The sequence below is a fragment of the Saccostrea cucullata genome, unplaced genomic scaffold (assembly GCF_032062105.1).
Source record: "Saccostrea cucullata isolate Sc308-1 unplaced genomic scaffold, CSIRO_AGI_Scuc_v1 ctg5049, whole genome shotgun sequence".
NCBI lineage: Eukaryota > Metazoa > Mollusca > Bivalvia > Ostreida > Ostreidae > Saccostrea > Saccostrea cuccullata.
This window is the reverse complement of record NW_026935199.1, coordinates 15,573-37,522: the sequence shown is the minus strand read 5'-3', so window position 1 is coordinate 37,522 and position 21,950 is coordinate 15,573. Positions and strand designations below refer to the sequence as shown.

Here is a 21,950-nt window from a genome sequence, read left to right as displayed (position 1 = left end):
CGGGAATGATCTTGTAAACTGTTCGTCCGATGTAGGTAAAACCTTTTTAGGGTTAGTAGACATGTTATGTAGATTTGCGGAATCAAGGTCATTTTGCGCGCACGTGCTTGCAAGAGCGTGCACGTGCAACACGTGAAATGACCAATATAATATATATAGCCACAACTTTTCTTTTTTTCAGATGAAATGCTTTGAAACTCATAATGTGAGGATATATAAGTAGTATAGACTTGACGACATGGTGAAAATAGCAAGATCTCACGCGCATGCATGTGCACTTCGCTCTGATTGGCTGCAACTAAAGTCTCAATATCTTTCTTGTTTTTTGACGAAATCCTTTGAAATTTTGAACATAGCTATGCATTAGGATATGCTACAACATGAAATAAAGCAATTATCATGAAAACACGTGCATGCACGTGCGCTGCAATCTGATTGGCTGAAACTTTAAACAGCTATAACTCCCTTAGTTTTCAATCAAACAGGATGGGATTTGGAATATAGATAGATATAATGGACCTCTACAAGTCGGTATGGTCACCATGCACATGCATACACGTTGCGTGTAAATGTGCTGCAATCTGATTGGCTGAAACTTTAAACAGCTATAACTCCCTTAGTTTTCACCCAAACGGGGTGGAATTTAGAACATAGATAGATGTAATGGACTTCTACAAGAAGGTATGGTCACCATGCTCATGTATGCACGTGCGTGCACGTGAAATGAGTAAAATCAAAAATACACTTGAATGAGCGTATTTTTTAAATAATTTTGGATTAAATACTTTAATATTCAGTGTATTAAAAATATAGATTGTGTAGACAAGATGATATGGTCATGACGCAAATGCATTCACATGTGCACGCGTGCAAAGCTAAAGTTTAAATGATTTTTGTACACTTCTTTGTAAATGTTGTTTAAATCTCAGATGTATAGAGTTTGTCTTATTTAACGAAGCTTACAGGGATTATGGCACCAAAAGGGAGTTGGGGAGCGTTTGGGGAACATCTGTAACGGTCCCCGTTACAATTAGCACTAGTTGCAGATGAGATTGAATTGAAGCACGGTTCATAATAAATATCATCAAAGACAGAAAAAAGACGACAGAATGGGCATTTATTGGAAGATCCCACAGCGACACAAAGAGTATGAGCTATGGACTGAAATCCACGGGGTAAACGAAGAAGAGAACGATCAACAACAACTTGAAACAAGAGGTCCAGGGGCCACAGCGCTCACCTGAGCTAGGAAAAAGCACATATCAGATCAGAACTGTAATTTTATTGAGGTGGGAGGGGGGCTTGAATTTTAACCCCCCCCCCCCCAGGGATTCATGATTTGAACAAACTAGAATCTACACTACCTGAGGATGATTCCACATAAATATCACTAATCATGGCTTTGAAGTACTTGAAAAGAAGATTTTAAAAGGGATCCCTATATATCCCTATGTAAAACTTGGGTCGGCCATTTTGGCCACACCCTAGCCCCGGGGATCATGATTTGAACAAACTTGAATCTACACTACCTGAGGATAATTTCACATGAGTTTCATCTTTCCTGGTCCAGTGGTTCTTGAGAAGATTTTTAAAGATTTTTCCTATATATTCCTATGTAAAACTTGGGTCGGCCATTTTGGCCCCACCCTAGCCCCGGGGGTCATGATTTGAACAAACTTGAATCTACACTACCTGAAGATGATTCCACTTAAGTTTCATCTTTCCTGGTCCAGTGGTTCTTGAGATGAAGATTTTTAAAGATTTTTCCTATATATCCCTATGTAAAACTTGGGTCGGCCATTTTGGCCCCACCCTAGCCCCGGGGGTCATGATTTGAACAAACTTGAATCTACACTACCTGAGGATGATTTCACATGAGTTTCATCCTTCCTGGCCCAGTGGTTCTGGAGAAGATGATTTTTAAAATATGCCACCATATTAAAATATGCCACCATATTAAAAATGCCATTAATTTTTCTCTAATTCATAATTATCTCCCCTTGGAAAAGGGCGTGGCCCTTCATTTGAACAAACTTGAATCCCCTTTACCCAAGGATACTTTGTAGCAAGTTTGGTTGAAATTGGCCCAGTGGTTCTTGAGAAGAAGATGAAAATGTGAAAAGTTTACGACAACGACGACGACAACGACTACGACTACGACAACGACAGACAACGGACAAATTTTGATCAGAAAAGCTCACTTGAACCTTCGGCTCAGGTGAGCTAAAAAGAGCGCCCAACCGCAATCAACACCGAGACAGAGACAGCTGTATTGTCTGTTCGGATGGTCCTCGGGGGTGGGGGTGTAAGTAAGTAAGTAATCGAAATAGGCCAGTTTACAATATAGTTATAGATAAAACGCTGTTCAAGAGATGTAGAGTGGAACAGAGCATGAACTGAAAAGACCCTTTAGCACCCCTACTAATGTGTTCGGAACCTTTTATTTTTCGGTGTTCTGCAAATTATAAAACCCGATGAGTTCAGAGTAGCTCTGGCAGTGGCTCTGGCGAGAGTTAGCGAGACTTCAGCGAGATAGGGTAAATTATTCACGGAAATGTGGCTAGGAAGTGACTAGCACGTGGAGGCATGGTAAACAGAAAAGTTATGTTGCGTTTCAGTTTTCACCATCCTAGAATCAGCTGATGTCTGTAGAAATGTACTTCAATCAATCGATCTCTTTTACATTCATTCAAACTTAAATAAATATTCTTTATAATACAATTTTCTGCAGTCATGAATTAAAATTTCTTTTTGGACAAATATTTTTGCGTGGAAACCGGGACCAATTTTTTTGGCGACAGATTAGCAAATGAGGCACCAGCATGATTTTAACTGACCAATCAGCTGAATGAGTATTGCATTATGGGTTACTACGAATGCTACAGGAATTTTACGCTTGAAAAAAAAGGAAAATCTTATGGTAAATGAAAAGCATTTTTAAAAATATTATTTTCATGCTCATAAAGACGGCGGAAGTCTAGGTTTCTGAAAGTCATACTGCAAAAGCGATTTGCGTCTGTATTAATTCCTTTGTTGTACTATCGGTGAATACAATTGTCAGGTGGATTCCCTGGCCAAAACACGTGATCACGTACATAAAAATAAACAAAGTTTTGTCCATTTAAATGCATAAGAGATGCTGCTTGTTTTCCTTACCCTTGAAGCGCTGGTGTTCTGAACTAGACACAAACTACATATTATTAAACATGATCGTAGATTGACCTGAACTACGTGTTCGAAGTAAAATGTAAACATGTATTTTGCGTAAACGTTGTTATTCATTCAACGATTGGACAGTTGCTCGTGGTGAGATCCTCTGTGCGCATTTATAACAATAGCCATATAAGGCAAACAAAGGTTTGTCAGTGTAGATGATAATGCACATTTTTACCAGCGAATCGGTCACTAGTGAGCTCTAATTTTGGCCGAAAAGTATAAGATATATTGTTATTTTAACACCCACTCCTTAAGCCACCCTTTTTCTGTTAAAAATCATGAAAGTCTTTCAGAAAGGTCTGAAAACATTTATTACAGGACATGTTTTCAAAAGAAACAGGCTATAGCAATAGCATGTTTACTGCCAATTTTATTTATAAAACCGGTTCTACCCTATAACCTTTGAATAGATCAACCTAAACCACGTGTCTTGAATTTAAATCACAATAACATTAGTAGGGGTGTTTAGGGTTAGGGATTGTATGCTTGCTATCTTAATCAATATTGAACAGAGTAAGTTCAATAATAATTATCAATTAAAAACATAATTTAACGACAATGAGAATGAATTTATTGACCTTAAATGACATAAATTTACAGTATAGAGGCAATTTCGTGTTCGTGTACAGTTATAATGCGTGCGTAAAAAAGGAATAATGAAGTCGAGAAAGGTTTTTCGCATAAGCCATGCAAGTGTTGCAATATTTTCGCGTTACGACACTTGTTCTAAGTCGAGGGAAAAAGCTGAATGCTCTTTAATAGGATTTAGTCTTTAAGTACTTAATGCAATAATAAATGTAAATGGAATTTTAAGTGATCAGTGGGACTGGCGATTTGTTTTCTCGTTTAAATCATTTACTCCGTACATGTATATATTTCTAAATATAACAGGTTGATTTTTGCCCGTCTATGACTAATTTTGGACAATCTCGGAAATTTTCTAAACTCAGAATCATGAACCCCAAACAAGTGGTTTATTAAGAAATTGCATGGCTTACACTTTTGTATGTTCATTTTTTTCTAAATTGTACTTAGAGTAACTTGGATGTAGTAAGTACTGCAAGTGGAGATCCATCTTATACCCATAGCTTCCTTTCTAAAAGGGAAATTCTTCAAAATCATGTCAGTTTTAAATAAATTTAATATTCCCTACAATCAATATGAATTTGAATTCCAAAACAAGTACTGGGTTCTTAACTTCATACAAATTCTTATAAAGATACACTGCGGGTTCCTTTAAATGTTCTATGTACCAAGCCTCTATTTTACTCTTCACTTCTACACTGTATTATCAATGTTCAGTGAAGGAGAAATTTCAGGAGTACCTACAACCAAATTTTCGAGAAATGGTGTGCATCAGATGTAGATACTTAAAAACTCTAAAGAACTGTTTTTTTGAAAATTTCAAAATATAGCTGAATTGACAAATCAAATGGTACGAAATTTCCGAGAACCATTTTTAGTATTGAAAAGGCATACAATTGTCCATGAAGTTTGGTCTCTGCTTTATTGTGTAGCATAAAGCGCATCGTCGGAAACCCACGGTCGGTCTCGCTTCTCTTACCTCCCGTAAGAGAAGCGAGACCGACCGTGGGTTTCCGTAAGAGAAGCGAGACCGACCGTGGGTTTCCGACGATGCATAAAGCGTAGAAAAGTCACACGTTTTGAAGCTATGAATTGGAGAGGGTTGATTTTAAATTTTCTACAAGTTCTTTGGGTTTCTGAGAATCCATATTTGATTTACACCACTGCTTGATTATGTTCTGATAGGGCTAAAACCATACAATACGTATCGCAAAGCTCAAGAAAACATGTACATGTATTCAGATTTCGGAAGGCAAGTAAAATATGGTGATTCAATACGACCAGAGTTGTCCATCCTATTTTTGTCTTCTTTTTTAGCTCTACTGGTCAGAGACCAGAAGAGCTAATGCGATAGTAATGCGTCCGTCGTCCGTCCGTATGTCTGTCTGTCTGTAAACAATTTTTGAAAATGCTACTCCTCTTAAAATTCTGATCTGATTTCATTATAACTTGGCACACAAGTAGACTACACTAAGATAGGTTTTTGATTTCGATGAATGGTGTTGCCTTGGTTCCTAAAAATAGAAATTTCTGTGAAATACTTTTGAAATGCTACTCCTCTTACAGTTTTGGTCTGATTTCAATATAACTTGGCACACAAGGAGACTACACTAAGATACATAATTCTGTTTATCGGTTTTTGGTTTCGATGAATGGTGTTGCCTTGGTTACTAAAAATAGAAATTTCTGTGAAATACTTTTAAAATGCTACTCCTCTTACAGTTTTGGTCTGATTTCAATATAACAAGGCACACAAGTAGACTACACTAAGATTCATAATTCTGTGTATCGGTTTTTGTTTTCAATGAATGGTGTTGCCTTGGTTACTAAAAATAGAAATTTCTGTGAAATACTTTTAAAATGCTACTCCTCCTACAGTTTTGGTCTGCGCACAAGTAAACTACTGTAAGATACATAATTCTGTGTATCGGTTTTTGATTTCGACAAACGGTATTGTCTTGGTTACTATAAATGGAAATATCTGTGAAATACTTTTAAAATTGTACTCCCCCTACAGTTTTGGTCTGATATCAATATATTTCCATTTCTAATTTTTCTCTCTGTGATAACTCTTTGAAAGTTAGCGGAGTTAATTTCTTGATAATTCTACCAGAATGTAAATTAGGCAGGTAAATAGGTCAGGAACTTAGGAGGCCTAATATGCATGCAAATCTCGTGCGCATCTGTCTCTGAGTCTGACGCTAAGGAGGCCAAATATGCATGAAAATCTCGTGCGGCTGCCGTTGTGTTTGACGTCAGTGGGCGAGGACTATTGAAACTGGGATGGAAATCCTCGTGTAATTTAAAGCTATGTCTGCATTTTTAAAGTCTTAATCTACAATTTTATTTCACAATGAAATGGAAATATAAGGAATCAATGTCTAGTTAGTATAGTATGCCACGGACATCAACAATAGTGGGAAACAATGGATAATTTGCATAACGGGCGAAGCCGTTATGCATAAATTATCCCATGTTTCCCACTATTGTTGATGTCCGTGGCATACTATACTAACTAGACATTGATTCCTTAAATAACTAGGCACACAAGTAGACTACACTAAGATACATAATTATTTGTATCAGTTTTTGATTTCGATGAACGGTGTTGCCGTGGTTACTAAAAATAGAAATTTCTGTGAAATACTTTTAAAATTTTACTCCCCCTACAGTTTTGGTCTGATTTCAGTATAACTAGGCACACAAGTAGACTACACTAAGATACTTAATTATTTGTATCAGTTTTTGATTTCGATGAACGGTGTTGCTGTGGTTACTAAAAATAGCAATTTCTGTGAAATACTTTCAAAATGCTACTCCAAACAGTTTTGGTCTGATTTTAATATAATTTGGCATGTAAGTACACTACACTGAGATACATAATCAAGCTTTGTTTTTGATTTTGATGAACAATGTTGTCATGGTAACTAAAATTTTATTAAAAGCTACTCCTACAGTTGTAGTCTTATTGCAATCTTCCAACAAACAGAGAGTTATTAAGGATCATTATTCTATTTATATTCTATGTATTGCTTTTGTAAAGTTTTATGTCCCAACTGCTACTTTTATCTTCCTTTATAATACAAACCAGTAGAGCTACAGTCTCGACAGAGAATTCTGGTTTTCTTTACAGACCAGCGAGCTACAGATCTGCAGCTAACCTAGGAACAGAATGAGAAAAAATTTTGAAGACTACAATAGTATCAGCTTTTATCAGACAGGACTGAAAATACAGGTACATCTGTATGACAAATTTGATGATAGCTCACAATTACCAGTAAGATGAATGACTTTTTAACAACATTGTCATCACTTTTACAACTAATCGTTATCTCCATATCTCTGGTTTAGCCCTAAAATTACTTAGAGATGCTGATAATACATGAATTTAATTATTCCACTTCTACAAGTTCCTTCCTTCGTCTTTTTCCAACAACTGCACTATCCTATCTTCTTAACAGGGGTCCACAGAGATCAGGTAAATTTGAAGGCGGTGCTTATCCCCCCCCCCCCCCCACCCTTTAAGCTAATTTCCCAGTGTCAGAAAAAACACAACTAAAATTTCTATGGATATTTTTATTTTCGTCTTCCGTGTCTGTTTGAATTCTGATTCCGTTTATTAAACTGGTTATTTCTGATCCCCAGCTGCGCTGAGCGACTGGTGATGTCATTTAGAGCGAACGGAGACTGCCCTGACACGTAGTCCGGGTCAAACACATCCAGGTGCTGCTTCTTTTTGGCCGCCCTCTGTTGCGGTCTCGGCTGGTCCTCTGTCAGGATTGGGTTGTTAGAGTGCTTACCTCCCCTTGGCAGAGGCAGTTGATGCTGTAAAGTACAAGGTACTTCATGAATTTGTGTATGAGTGTTCACTGGTAATCTTTATTCAGATTCCATTTTTGTATTTTTCAAGCTTACAGACACATCCAACCAATATCTAGGGGTGTCATTGAACTCTAAATAGAATGATCTTATTTATGAATTTATTACATTCAATTGCAAATTGGGACAGTTTTGAATAATACCTTCATCCCTTTAGTTGAGATAGGTTTCCGCCGAGAGAGAAAGTAGCGAATGCTGCCATCCTCTTCCACTGTCATTGATACTTTCTGTAAGGTTCTGTTTCCACAGTAAGGACAGAATTCCTTCATCATGTCCTTTGTAATTCTATCAAATTCAAAATTTTGAATTCATTAACAACCGCTATTTTTCGGAAATGATCATATATACTAAAGAGAATGGATTAAAATTCTTAAAAAGATGGTCAAATGCAAAATCATTGTTTTTTAACCAACCAAAACGTACATGTACATATAACAAATAACAAATACTTCCCACTTCTGTGAAAACATGGTTAGGACATGCCTTTACAGATAAACTTGAAACGAGACTTACTTCATGCATGCAAAGCAGCGTAGAACAAAACTTTTTGCTCTTTTAATCAGTAGCCCATCCACAGATATCACATTGAGTCCCATCTGAATCAGGACATTCTGAAAAGGAATGTGTCACATAAATCTCTTCATTATTTACTTATGTAAACTCTACTGGTATCACTAAGGTCACAACACTAATTATCTGGCTGCAAACTAGAAGTACCTGATCAATTCTTAACACTCACCTCAATACATTTTAATTTTTGTCTTCATTTGCTTTTTCCAAAAAATCTCAATTTCTTTATTGTTTTATGCTTCAAATATAATTTCAAAGTAAACATTGCGTAATTTTTGCATGATTGCTAAGTTTTTAAACCTTACCTCCCTTTGAGAGGTTGTGACATAACATACCTGCATAGCGAAGTCTGTGGTGACACAACCTACAGGTACTGCCACTCTCGCCTGATCCTGACTGGTCATCTTCTGTTTCAGTGAGCTGATGTTGCTGGGTGTTATCCAGCCGTCATCATCATCTTCCTCTTCTTCATCCTCCTCAATCCCTTCATCTTCCTCTGTCTCCTCTAGCATGTCAGCTGTCACAGTAAGCCCCTCCTCCCCCTGTCCCCCATCTCTCTCCTCTGTTGATTCTGTGTTAAGATCTCCCTTTGATTTAATTGTTTCTGATTGGTCAATATTATCAGTCACTAATTTCATGTCTTGAGAGGTGTTCACTAATTGGTCAGTTAAATGTTCTTTTGGTGTTGACTGGCTCTCTGTTTCTGGTAAGTCTGACGTTGTGGTGCATTCTGAATTGGTTCTACTTTTTGAGTTGTCCTTCAATGACAAAACGCAATTAAAATATAAAAATATGTTTTAAATCAAGTTCATTTAAATAAGTCTGGATGCCATTAGAATTGCGCTCATTTTTTTCCAAAAAATAATTAAGGAATGAATTCAATACAGTGTAGCTACCAAAGTTATGCTGTATAACAAAGTGTGTTTTTTTATTTTGGTAGGGGGTTTGACAAGAGTCTGAATTCTGATCGAATTGTGCAAATTATTTTCAGTATACAAGTCTGAAAAATACCCTTTCCAAACTGACACCCTATCACCTATGTCAAAAATGTTAGGTAAAAAAAATATCATATATAATTATGATATCAATTTTACACATTACACCATTTTGAAAATGTTTGCATCCGGCATAAGTATTTTGTCACACTACTAGCACTACTTTATCATAATTTGATTGCACATGGTATACATTCTAGATGATGTTTACATCTGAAATTCTTTTCTATTGACTGAGAGGTCTACTCAATAATACCTCCCCCCTTTAGATAATTTTTACCTGCATATCTTTAAACAAGTATAATTTTTCTGACCTTGGCAAGGTAAAATCCTGCTATAGATGTTGGCTTTTCTAGCATTGCTTTAGATGTGGTCCATTCAATCTGTAAATAAAATAATGAAAATGCAATGTTAAAAAATGTGAAAAAGGAAGACTGTCTAACTATGACTGTTTCAAAAGCTCTTAATGAAAAAAGTGTTAAATTTGTATTACTTATTTTGAAACAATCAGATATTATTTTATTGATACGTCAAATATTTTTTTGCAAAATCACAGAAATCATTTCTTTGAATGGTTTATTCTACCAAAGTTACATCTCTAATTATCTGCATCTGTTTGATCATGTTTACTCCTTATTAGTTACCTCCATCAGTTTATACCTTGTTATCTGGGACAGTCTTTATGTGATCTGTTCCAACATTTTCTTTCTCTAACTGATATGTCAAAGCAATGACTTGTATATCCACTGGGGAAAGACTCTTGTAATCCCCTGTCTTCTTTGAAAATTCTGTCACTGTAAATACAGAATGTGAGTGTAAAAGTTACACTAAATAGATAGTTCTTAGTTCTTGTTATATCAATGTACAAAGATCAGGAAACTTGCATCATAAAATTTATCAACTCTCTTTAGTAAATAAATTAGAGTGTATTGCCAGACTCAGCGAAGAAAGTAAATTACTAAAACCTCTAAGAATTAAGGCACGAAAGATATTTGGTGGCTGAAAATTGAAAAAATAGATCATCACTGGTATTTTCTTTTATTCAAACTTTTTGCTTCAAAGTTGTTTGGATTGGCACTCCTCTTCTAAGTAAAACAAACAAAAGGACCTATTGTATCTAACACCAGAGAAGTCTAAAACCTTTCAAAATAGTGAATCCTTTTCTAGTGGGCCAATAAAATATACTTGTTCAATTTTAGTAACCCAATATAAGGTACTTATGTAGATAAAGTTCTGCCAAGTCCCTTAAAAAATACCTATGTACAGTACAGGCAACGCGGATCCCGTATTTCCCGCGTCCCCGCCGCGGTATAATCACAACGCGGTATTTGGCCAGGTAGACAGGTAAACCGCGTTCCCTCCGCGGGAAATTCATCACTTGCCTGTCCCCGCCGCGGTTAAATCATCGATCAATTACTGACAATTAGTATCGTAAACAAACGGGAGTTATCTCCCCGAATTGTAATTTGCGAATTTTCCCTGTAACAAAAAAAAAAAAAAACAAACAAACAAACAAACAAAAAAAAAAACGTGTATTTATTAATAAATTTTGCTATGAATAGAATTTAAACTAAGAAAAAATAAGTTTATTTTTGTTTCTAAAATTACATATCAATCTTTGAAATTGAATAGAAAATTTTATTAAATTGTTACGTCTTTGCAATTGGTTAATTATTTTGTGTTATTAAGAATCTATCAAGAAACAAAATTAAATACTAGAAATTTTAATTAGTTTTTTTTTTAATCTTCATATTATATGCAAACTGTAATAAATGTTGAACTCAGACTGTTAAAGTTTCGATGAACGATTTTCAGCATTCATTTGAAAAAAAAAAAGATGTGCATCTTTTAAAAAATGTACATCTTCATATTGTTTATTAATTAATTTCGATTTATTGTATATAAAATGTACAGGCTTTTTCTTAAAGTGTCAAATTACCGGAAAACATCCGATGACGAGCATTTGCAGTTACATGTAGTGGGCACGTGAACTTAAATTTTCTTTATCCAAGATATCAAGAAAAAGTTCTATTCTTCTTTATTTCTCATCGTTTATGTTCTGTTCCCAAATTAAGTTAATTTAATTAATTAATTTTCTTTAATGTATTTCCCTCTTTTATATAAATGTGCAGGCATTTTTCTCAAATTGTCAAATGACCGGAAAGCATTCGATGACGAGAGTTAACTTTGAGCACGTGAACTTTATACAAGAGATCAAGAAAAAATATCGTTTTTCACCTTCACATTATCATGTTTTACTTTTTAATATAATGTCTTTCTTTTTAATTTTAATATTTCTCGATTTTCGTGTTCAATAGATAAGATAGGATGTGCAGGTGTAATGTTAAACTTCACAGACGAAATTATAGTTTATATTAATAAATATTCAATGCAAAAATTCATATATTTTTGTTTTCTTTGACAAATTCTGTTTCTTTGTGTATTAAGTATTAGCCGCGATCATTTCCTGTGTATAGGGATTAGCAGTTTCTGAGCAGGAAACGATATGCCCTGGGGGTTTCACACCTGTCTTATAGTATACCTTGGGTAACGCTTGCTGGATGTGCACGTCGTTGTCTAGCCATTCAACAACACATTTGATTCATTGTTTCATTATTATTTCATCGATATCATTTTCAGATGCGATATTAGCCTTGGAATTTGTGTCAAATTATTGTTGCCTTTTTTTTAAACGGAGTGTATAAAAAGAATAAAAGTAAAAAAAAAAAAAAACTTTTAAAGCAAATTAATGAAGTATTTGATATCAATTAAATCAAATAATGATCCATTACTATGTTATTTCGTGTCTGTTTATATCTGTACCAGTTAGAAGATTGAAAGAGAGAGAGAGGAGATAGAGAGAAGAAAAATATCACAGTATTAAGGCACGTGCAGTCGTTTTTCCTCCTTTTTGATCAGTATATCAATTTCTTAAGTTTAGCGAATAAAACTACCGCTGATTTATCAGTTTATTGACCATCTGTCGAATTTGTCTAAGTTTTATTGTTATTTATCGAGAGACTTGTTTATGATCCACTTTCTTCTTTCGTTTAGCATATGTACATGACATGTAATTTGAATTACTTCCCTTTTTGTCGCCAGATTACAACGACAGATTTTGGTGGTAAAATAAAATGTATTTTTGCTATAAAATTTGATTAAGGAAAACACAGTATATTAAAATTGTCGAATTCTTGAAAATATTTAATTGAAACAAAAAATTTAAAAAGGATTCTGTCTGCAACAAAAACATTCTTTATTTCTTGCATTTCAATTCATGAGCTACACATGAAAAAAAAAACGGCTTCGTTTTACAATGTCGTAGGAAAACGCATACAGGTTATACACTCAGGTAACATCCTGTGTATATAGGTAGTATGTACACTAGACAGCGTCGTTCCCTCGGGGCTTCTCATCCGCTTTGAGTAAGCTCCACTCCACACCAAACTTACCTGAGGAAAACCGAACGGTTACACAGAAAACTTGAAGCATGGCAACTTGCTGATTAAAATAAGTTAATTTCTGTGTTGTGTGTTCAAATATTTTAAGGGCCCATATTTGTGTTTGTTTTTATTTGAACCGGAGAAATCTGAAATTTGTTTATGTTCATAAACATGATTTTAGTAATTTTCGAAAAGAGCAGAAAATAGAAATACATTCAAATACTAGCTATGATATTATTGATATTCTGAATAGAAATACCTGTGATTATTTTATTAACAAGAACCCCCCCCCCAAAAAGGTCGATATTTAGTTCATAGTGTTACAGTGTAGCGCATAATAATGGAGCAACGGTATGCCTACACTTACGCGTGTTTTGTTAAAATTTAATTGTAATTATGTATCACTATCTATCATCGTTTTTCATGCCATTATTTATAACAGACATGTATACAGAAGTAACGCTACTTTTCTAAATGAAACCAAATGACTGATATAATCTCGCAGATAAATAAACACATAGCTACATGTAACTGCAACTGCACGGGTTAATTACGAACAGCGGATTACAGTGCATATAAAGAGAAGCGATATCATAACATTCTTTAAATTTTAATTATACCTTTATAGCAATTTGAAGATCATTTGGGGTGGCATTATTGATTTTGAAAATAAACTTTAAGTTAATATATTCGATAAATTATTCGACTTTATTTCATCCTATACTGTACATGTATTACTGTTAACAGACGTTATTGAGAATTAATTAATTTTGAGTGACCATTGGTAAAAAAAAAAAAAAAAAGAAAGATGTTTATTATTAAACAATTTGATAAAACTTAAAAATGATTTTTTAAAGAATCTATGTAATGGTATAAATCTATTAATATTAATGTGGTCGTAATCCTCCCTCCCCCCCCCCCCCTCATTTCGACACGATTAAAAATCGACAATACTTTACAGGTAAGAACATCTAAGCTGAAGAATAACGGTAGCGGGCCCCGCCGCGGTGTAAACACGGTCTCAGGTAGCACCGCGATCAAAACCCGCGACGGTGTAACGCTGAAAGGATTAATACACCGCGGAGGGGACGCGGTCTAATACGGGATCCGCGTTGCCTGTACTGTAAGCTTCAGCTTGTTCAGTTTTAACTAGAACTGTCCAAACGGGACAAAATACCCCCGCTGGGTTTTTTCAGAAGCAAGTTTTTCCATAATAAAGATATGTATCACACATGAATTATGAAATTTTTCTTCCAGTGACCTTGAAATTCCCCAAATGACCTTGGGTCAAGGTCATGACATACCCTTGGGTCATGGGCAATCTTTGTGTGAAATGAGAACCTACCAAGTTTATCCATAAAAAAGATATGGACTGGAAAGAATTATGAACTTTTTCTTCCACTCCAGTGACCTTGAACTTCCCCAAATGACCTTGGGTCAAGGTCATGACAAACCTTTGGGTCACGGGCAATGTTTGCGTGAAATGAGAACCTACCAAGATTATCCATAAGAAAGATGTGGACCGGACCCGAATTATGAACTTTTTCTTCCATTGACCTTGAACTTACCCGAATGACCTTGGGTCAAGGTCATGACACACCCTTGGGTCATGGGCAATCTTTGTGTGAAATGAGAACCTACCAAGTTTATCCATAAGAAAGATATGGACCGGACACGAATTGTGAACTTTTTCTTCCAGTGACCTTGAACTTCACCGAATGACTTTAGGTCAAGGTCATGACACACCCTTGGGTCATGGGCAATCTTTGAGTGAAATGAGAACCTACCAAGTTTATCCATAAAAAAGATATGGACCGGACACGAATTATGAACTTTTTCTTCCAGTGACCTTGAACTTCCCCAAATGACCTTGGGTCAAGGTCATGACACACCCTTGGGTCATGGGCAATCTTTGTGTGAAATGAGAACCTACCAAGTTTATCCATAAGAAAGATATGGACCGGACACGAATTATGAACTTTTTCTTCTAGTGACCTTGAACTTCCCCAAATGACCTTGGGTCAAGGTCATGACACACCCTTAGGTCATGGGCAATCTTTGTGTGGAGTAGTAATTTCTAATGTTCCTCCATAAGAAAGATATGGACCGGACACATTTGCACAGACAGATGGACAGCTAGACAGACGGACGGACAGACAGACGGACAAGGTGATTCTTATATACCCCCCCAAACTTCGTTTGCGGGGGGTATAAAAACAAACAGAGAGAACAAGGCAGGGAACTGTACATGTAATTGATGGTAACTACCAATTCTGATGCATTCTGGTGAGGGTGTTTTAGGAATTAGTTGATATGGTAACACCTGCAGTCTCTGCAAAGTGGCTTTGTCCTTGATTTCATTCACTACTTTTGGAACAGTGTAGATCTTAGATCCAATGCTCTGAAAAGAGAAAATATATTGCAATAAGGGTGGTCAATTCTTGTAAGGCTACTAGATATTCAACACTAAAGCTGATATACATTAGTTTTACAAAACTTTGTGATGTCATTACCAGCCATTGTCTAGGTAACACACTCAAGCATGTAATTATTTTCTAAAGGAACAGCCCTGATATAGCATAGTTTATAATTTAATCTCAAGCAAATTATGAAGCTAAAATTTACATAGCCTGCACTGGATATTTTAAAGCCTGTTTGGATCATCCATTTCAGGGATTGGTGACCTGATGATAAAGAAAACTTAATTTCACACAATTCTGCCAGAAAATTGTCTTTTTTTTTTTTTTTTTTTTTGCCAATATGAATAGTGAAGTATCACAATCACAAAGTAGCCATAAACACTCCATTAAGTCTGCCTTTTTACATCAGTGAAGTAAAAAAAATGAGGTTTATCAGTGAGCTTTGAGAGACCTGCAATGTTGATAAGCTCCCTGGTGGGTTATAATCCTGTCCCTCAGTAGTTTTCACATAGATAGCCCATGGGCCATATTGCTCACCTGAGGAAGTTGACTAGGAATAGTATAGATTTATTTAACATTTTTAAGACTTATATCTCACATTTTTGACATAATTTTTCACACTAACTCCTTTATAACTTACCTAAAAATATTTTAAACTTTTACACACTATCTAAAAAACTTTGATTATTTACTGTATTGCTACAGTGTATGACATTAAAAAAAAATCCATACAGTTTGCATTTGAAAGACATAGCCCCATGGAATTGGTAATATGATAGAAGGAAAATAGTGTTTTACACTGGTTGATTTCATATTTACCCCACAAAGGAAAATAACTTTTTTAAATATGAAAGTCAATTTAAGGTAAGAAACAAAAGTTTCAAAGTGATAGAAAGTTAAAAGGGTGCATGTCCCAAGCAAAAAGTTATGAAGTGAGCAGGAAATTAATTTCCACCTATTTTGATTGTAACGAATGGTCAAAGTTCCATAAATCACTTTGAAACTGGTCTTAGATTCCAAGAGACGTCAAAATTTTTAGTCTCGACAAATTTTGCACAAATTAAGAGTTTATGACTTGTCACGTGCCGTTCTTCAGAAAGATCTTTTTATTATTTTTCCAACATAAACTTCTGTATAACATAGACAGAAAGAGGTACAGACAGGCAGAAGCCAGACAAAAGAATGGAGGCGTACAAGGCGATGTCAATCACCCACTCTGAGAAGACATTTCTCAATTCTAAAAGTTGATGAAAGCTATTTTTTCAAAATTATATGGTTTATATCATCTCTTACACATCTAATTCTGTATTTCGTTGTTTTAATATTTTATTAATAATTTATGTTTTCACTCATGTTTTATAAAGATATGTGAAAACAAAAAGAAAAAGCTACACGTATGATTCAAACTCTTTCCATAGCACAGGCTTTGCCACAAGATGGACTGGGTTAACCACTACACTACGAAGTATATGCGTTCTTGATGTCTGTCAGTGTGATTTAAATGAACAGGTTTGTTGAAGCATACAATTTTATCAGAAATGTTCGATTTTCGTATAGAATGGGTTCAGATTCCATTTTTTAGACAAATGAAATAGATTTAACATGTATGTTTCTATCATTTAAGCATTCACGAAAAATGGAGACTTGACCCATTCACGATCAAAATTCACATTTAATAGCTCTAGTAAACCCATTTTCCACTAAATATGCTTAACTGTCAACTTTGAAAAAAGATTGTTAAACTAGAGCCAAGCTCGTTGCAAAGCAACGAGTAGGTCTTCCGTTGGAGCTGTGGAAAGGAAGTACCGACCTTGGGTCAAGGTTACTGCACTTTCTAATGTGAACAACCTTTCTTCTCAGCATGAGCCTCCAGTGAATCTTAATTACAAAGTTATGCTTAAACATTTTTTTCTCAGTGACCTTGATTTGCCAGAAAGACCCTTGATCAGGGTCATGACACAACCTCCAATCATAAGTAATCTATGTTTCAAGTAAGAGCCTCCAATGTTTTTCACTTACTAGTTCATAGCGTGGAAAAGAAAAGATTTCTTCTGTCAGTGACCTTGATTTTAACAGAATAACCTTGGCTCTTTGTCAAAACAAAACCTCAATCTGAAACAACTTTTAGAAATTCATAACCCTGACAGGAGTTTTACAACTTTTCAGTCATTAGCCCTAAATTTGTTAAAATGACCTTATTTTAAGTCATCTGAAAACCGGCGGACTATAAGCAATTTGTATCAAGTATGGATTTAAACAAATATAGTCAGAATGAAAAAAATACTGTTTTCTGAGTCAAAATCGTAAAAAAAATCTTTTTGTCCCAAGCAATCTCTGATTCAAGTATGAGCTTACAGATATTCTCGATTACATATAAATGATGCAACAAAACATTAATTCTTTCTCCAGTGACCTTGAATTTGCCGTAATATTGCCTTGAATAAATAAATACAATGACACATCCTAGGATCACTTGAAATCTTTGTATCGAGTACAAGCTTCTGGTTTCTTTATGTTATAGCCTGACCTTCTGGGAAAAACTTTAAGGGGCAGACAGACATATGGACAGTTAAACAGACCGTTTAATTCCCATTCCATCCACACTACCCCCCAAAATACACAATCACTTTGCAAGGGAAAAAACTCTAGTCATGATTTGAAAAAAAGTAATCTTTCTTATATCAGGAAGCTTTCATAAATATGGTTTCTCATTCTTGCCCTGAAGTTCGTAAGAATAATACTTTAAAACGACCCCTTCTTATTTTTTACTAACCGTTTTCTTCATTGTTTTCATTTTATATCCCCCAAGGTCGCCCGCATAGCGCAGTGATTAGAGCGTCTGTTTTATAGTAGCGAAGTAAGGAGTTGATCCTTACGTCGTGGTTCGAATCCCACTGTGGGACGTGGGTACCTGTCCTTCCGATGAGACCGTATAAAACAAGGTCCTAGCTGTGTCACTTTAGGTGCTGGCACAAAAAAGACCCCTCCCTGTTCAAAGGCCGTAAGTGCCGATTGTAAGACAATTAATGTTTAACTATGGTGCCGGTTATGATTTTAACAGTTTAAATTAGGTCATAAAAGTGTGTAATTACATGATAAGTTTGTGATATTCAGTAGCTGCAGATTGTTGTATATAAGTTCTTAAATTTTCGATTCCGTACATACTGTCCTCTACAAAAATTTGAATTTTTCAATTTTGTCATATACAAATTTTAATTGAAAAATTCAAATTTTTGTAGAGGACAATACGATGCGGGTTTATTACTACTTACATGTACATTGTATAACCTGCTACTGATATTTTTAAAATCACAGAACAAAATTAAAATGTTAGCACACTATACTAATCATTTACAGGTTTTGAATAAATTATAAAACAAATAAAATTCATTTCTTTACAATATTGAATTATTTTTTTCAACTTGACTATTCAACGTGTAATATAAATAGGCATTGTGCAGCACAGAAGTCACTTATGAAGTTTAAACGTGCCGGAGATACTTATCGATGTTTAGTCCATTTCATTGAGTAAAATTCTGAATAGATCCTTATGATTCGGAAGATTTTCTTTAAAATTTAAAACTGAAATAGCCATGGTAAAAATCTGTGATGAACAAAAATGAGTTTGGGAAAATTTGTGTTGAAAACAGATTTATTTGTGTATTAAAAGCGCAAATTAAGCTTGTGCATTTAAATCAATTTTGGTTGAAGTAAAGTTACCGCAGATCGCCAGTCCTTACGCTATGAATCGTCAAAACGAAAAGTAAAATTACACATGGAGCTAACGAACTATAAAAATTGAAGACTTATTAATGTACATGTAAAATAAATACCCCAGCGTTTTGTTCTAAAGTCAAACCTAAGATATTTTAAAATATTTTTGAAAGATTCGATTTACTTACAGAAAATAATGTTTTCCGTAAGTTTGTAAAATAAGATTTAACATTCGACCACGCTGTGTAAATTAATGTCAACAAGCGATGGAAGGAATGGTTGGTCGCGTAAATGTAAACAAACACAAAACCAAGATACCGTATAATCCCTATTAACCGCCCCGGGCGCTTAGAAAATTGCGGAAAGGGGGCGGTTATTTTGACTGAAAATTTGTATGTCATATTTTAACTTCAAGAAATCTTTTGAAAAAATAAATCAAATAACAGAGAATCACTACAAGTTGTCTAACCTTCCTTTAAACTATAAGAATCCACCCAAATTATGCTATATGACTCATTTTCCCACTTTGAAATTAGGGAATAGACAAGGAGAACAAATTTGTACTTGTATTTTTAACTTTCACTTTCAGAAATACATGATTAGGTCGTTCTAAAAATCTTACCTTCAAGAATATTTTGTGTACGAGTTACCTAATAACAAAGTTTCATTTTCACTTTCCTCATTATGGCGGACTTTTGATACGATTTTGGATGATTTTGATCACTGTAAAGGGGGCCCTTATTTCCTGACAATTGAAAAAGACCCAGGGGGCGCTTATAGGGGTAGGGGCGGTTAATAGGGATTATACGGTAGCTGTTTTAGATAAACATGTATCACGATCAAATTTAAAACGAATTAAGCCAACATATTAATCTCAAATATACGACAATAATAATTTTCCATTAATTGTAAAATGGTTTTAATACACCAATTATTTTGCCTATGACTGCGGGGTCAATGGTTCGCCGCGGCGTGTCGCTTTAGATTTTCTTGGACACGTGTAATCGTAATATTACGCAATGGTCAACACACTTAAAATCTGGGTTCCAGGTGAATGTGAGAATTGGGCAGTAAATAATTTTTGTATTATTTGACTCTTTAAAAGTTCTTTTTATGAGATCCGGGCGTGTATCGTTTTCGTTCATATTGTTTGTGTTCATATTTTAACGAAGAAAAGATACTCGTGCTTTTTTCTAAAACTCTTTCTCTTGGAAAGATCTTGATTAATGAAAGGAAAATGATGCCATTGAATACTCTGAACGGGAACCAAAGAACACGTTTAAAACCTAATTAAAAAAAAGAGTTATGATGCAGCATTGTAAAATATTTATTACGTACGGCAAGTTTACTTCAATTCTGCGCATAAAGACTACAGAGTTTTCCTTCAATAGCAAGATGAGAACTGTCTAGCTTTCTTTCCTATAATACGTAAGACTCGAACAAAATAATATTTTCATAGGACAGAGATAGTATTAAGGTACAATTTTATATATTAAAAAAATGAATTTAACCATTCTGTGTTTTTATTTGTGTATAACTGTGGGTCGCTGGATTACCCGCCGATTGATTCCCGGTGTCCGACTTTGGCCCGCGCTATCGAGGGAGGCGTGTTATATAATTGTAAACAAACAAGGTGAATGTAATCGGAAAAACGCTACCTGTTTACCTTGCCTGCTTTCTACCGCGTATTACGCAATATTCCCGGCATAATCGAACAAAAGAGCATTTTCATCAGATCAAAAAGGTGTAAAAGAACAATTTTGTTCGTAAGATCTAGATCGAAACATTTACCGTTTTTGAGTTATAAAGCAAAACATTTCAAGTTCCATAGAGCCCTAATTATAGGGGCCAGCCCCTTTTGAATAGTATTACATGAAAGCCCTTGCAATTATGCACAACTTTTGTTCTACATGTCTTAACAAAATATTTTTAGTTTTTAAGATATAAAGGAAAATATGTCGAATTTTTTGCTGTTTTCCGCGTTCTAACTTTTGACCCCTCCCTAGTGCCATTTTTAATGCAAAAATCAAAAAACAAAAACCGATGTGCACAACTTCAATGCTTCCTCTCCTCGATTTAAAAGGGTTTTGTGCTCCAATTATTATCTTTTCTGAGCCTCTGTCTGGAAATCGGAGGTAAGAAAAATTCAATCAAAGGGCAATAACTCGTTAATAGAAGGTAATTTTCGAATTGTGAAACAATATTCTATAAGGGTTTAAAAAAGTCTAAAACCTCTGAAAATTTGAACAAAATCCGTTCAGGAATGAGCAAGATATGAAGCGTCAAAGTTCGCGTCTAGGAAGAAAAAAAAAAAAGAATAATAAGAATAATCTTAATCATCAGAATCAGTAGAAGGTCTTCCGTTGGAAACGGAAGACCTTAATGATAAGTCGTTCAGTAAAATAAAATAAAATGTTTTGAAGATGACATAACTGAGAACATGATTTTAGAACAAATACAACTTTTCCGTGAATTTTTAATTTTGAAAAACATATTTTCTCTGTGCGGGGGATTTTCCACGCCTTGTACGCCCTCTTTCCTTGAATAAAAAAGCTCACTTGAGCCTTTGGTTAAGGTGAGCTAAAAATGCAGGCCCTGTGCTTTCAACATGTTCAATATCATGATTATGGGACGTCTTCTCACTATTAAGAATATATTTGACCATTATCTCTTTACAGTTGTGTTGAATTTTTTATTTTCTTTCAGAATAAAACAATTATCTTTTTACCTGAAGAGGGGCGTTGCGAATAAAAGCCCCAGAATCGGCAACAACGTGCTTTATTTTGCTGTCAGACATATTGATATTCAAGTCAATATCGTGTTCGGATATAATTGGAATTGGTTTATTTAGATGTTTTACATTAGAAATAAATAAATAAATATTTGTCATCTTTTTATATAAAAACAAATGATACAATAAATATACCTATTTTCTGATGTTTAAGTACATTATTAATTGAAATCATTCCCTTCAAAGTTAAATCCAATTTATACCATTTATCTAATTTAATTTTGTTTGCATTGACTTTAAAATCACTTTAAAGATGTATATTTTTTTCTTGGATTTTTTTTAAAGTAAGCTTTAGTATATCAAAATGATAAAGCAATTATGATTTCAGTAAGAATGC

General features: G+C 34.8%; 1 protein-coding gene across 1 annotated transcript; it reads right to left on the bottom strand.

Moving 5' to 3' along the window:
• Positions 1-7,362: 7,362 nt before the first annotated feature.
• LOC134242235 (RNA-binding protein NOB1-like) lies at positions 7,363-21,634 on the bottom strand. The gene is made up of 8 exons (XM_062724319.1): positions 21,551-21,634; positions 14,957-15,089; positions 9,906-10,039; positions 9,560-9,628; positions 8,586-9,008; positions 8,194-8,291; positions 7,824-7,965; positions 7,363-7,626 (listed from the first exon to the last, which is right to left on the bottom strand). The coding sequence occupies exons 1-8, from the start codon at positions 21,617-21,619 to the stop codon at positions 7,378-7,380; spliced, it is 1,317 nt and encodes a 438-aa protein (XP_062580303.1). The 5' UTR covers positions 21,620-21,634; the 3' UTR covers positions 7,363-7,377.
• Positions 21,635-21,950: the final 316 nt, after the last annotated feature.

Bases quoted from the DNA above. Each gene is read 5' to 3' on its own strand.
- LOC134242235 (XM_062724319.1), bottom strand. From the start codon at position 21,619: ATGTCTGACAGCAAAATAAAGCACGTTGTTGCCGATTCTGGGGCTTTT. The intron at 10,040-14,956 runs GTAGTTACCATC...CTGTATTTACAG, and splicing joins ACCAGAATGCATCAGAATTG to TGACAGAATTTTCAAAGAAG. The intron at 8,292-8,585 runs GTATGTTATGTC...ATTCCTTTTCAG, and splicing joins CCACAGACTTCGCTATGCAG to AATGTCCTGATTCAGATGGG.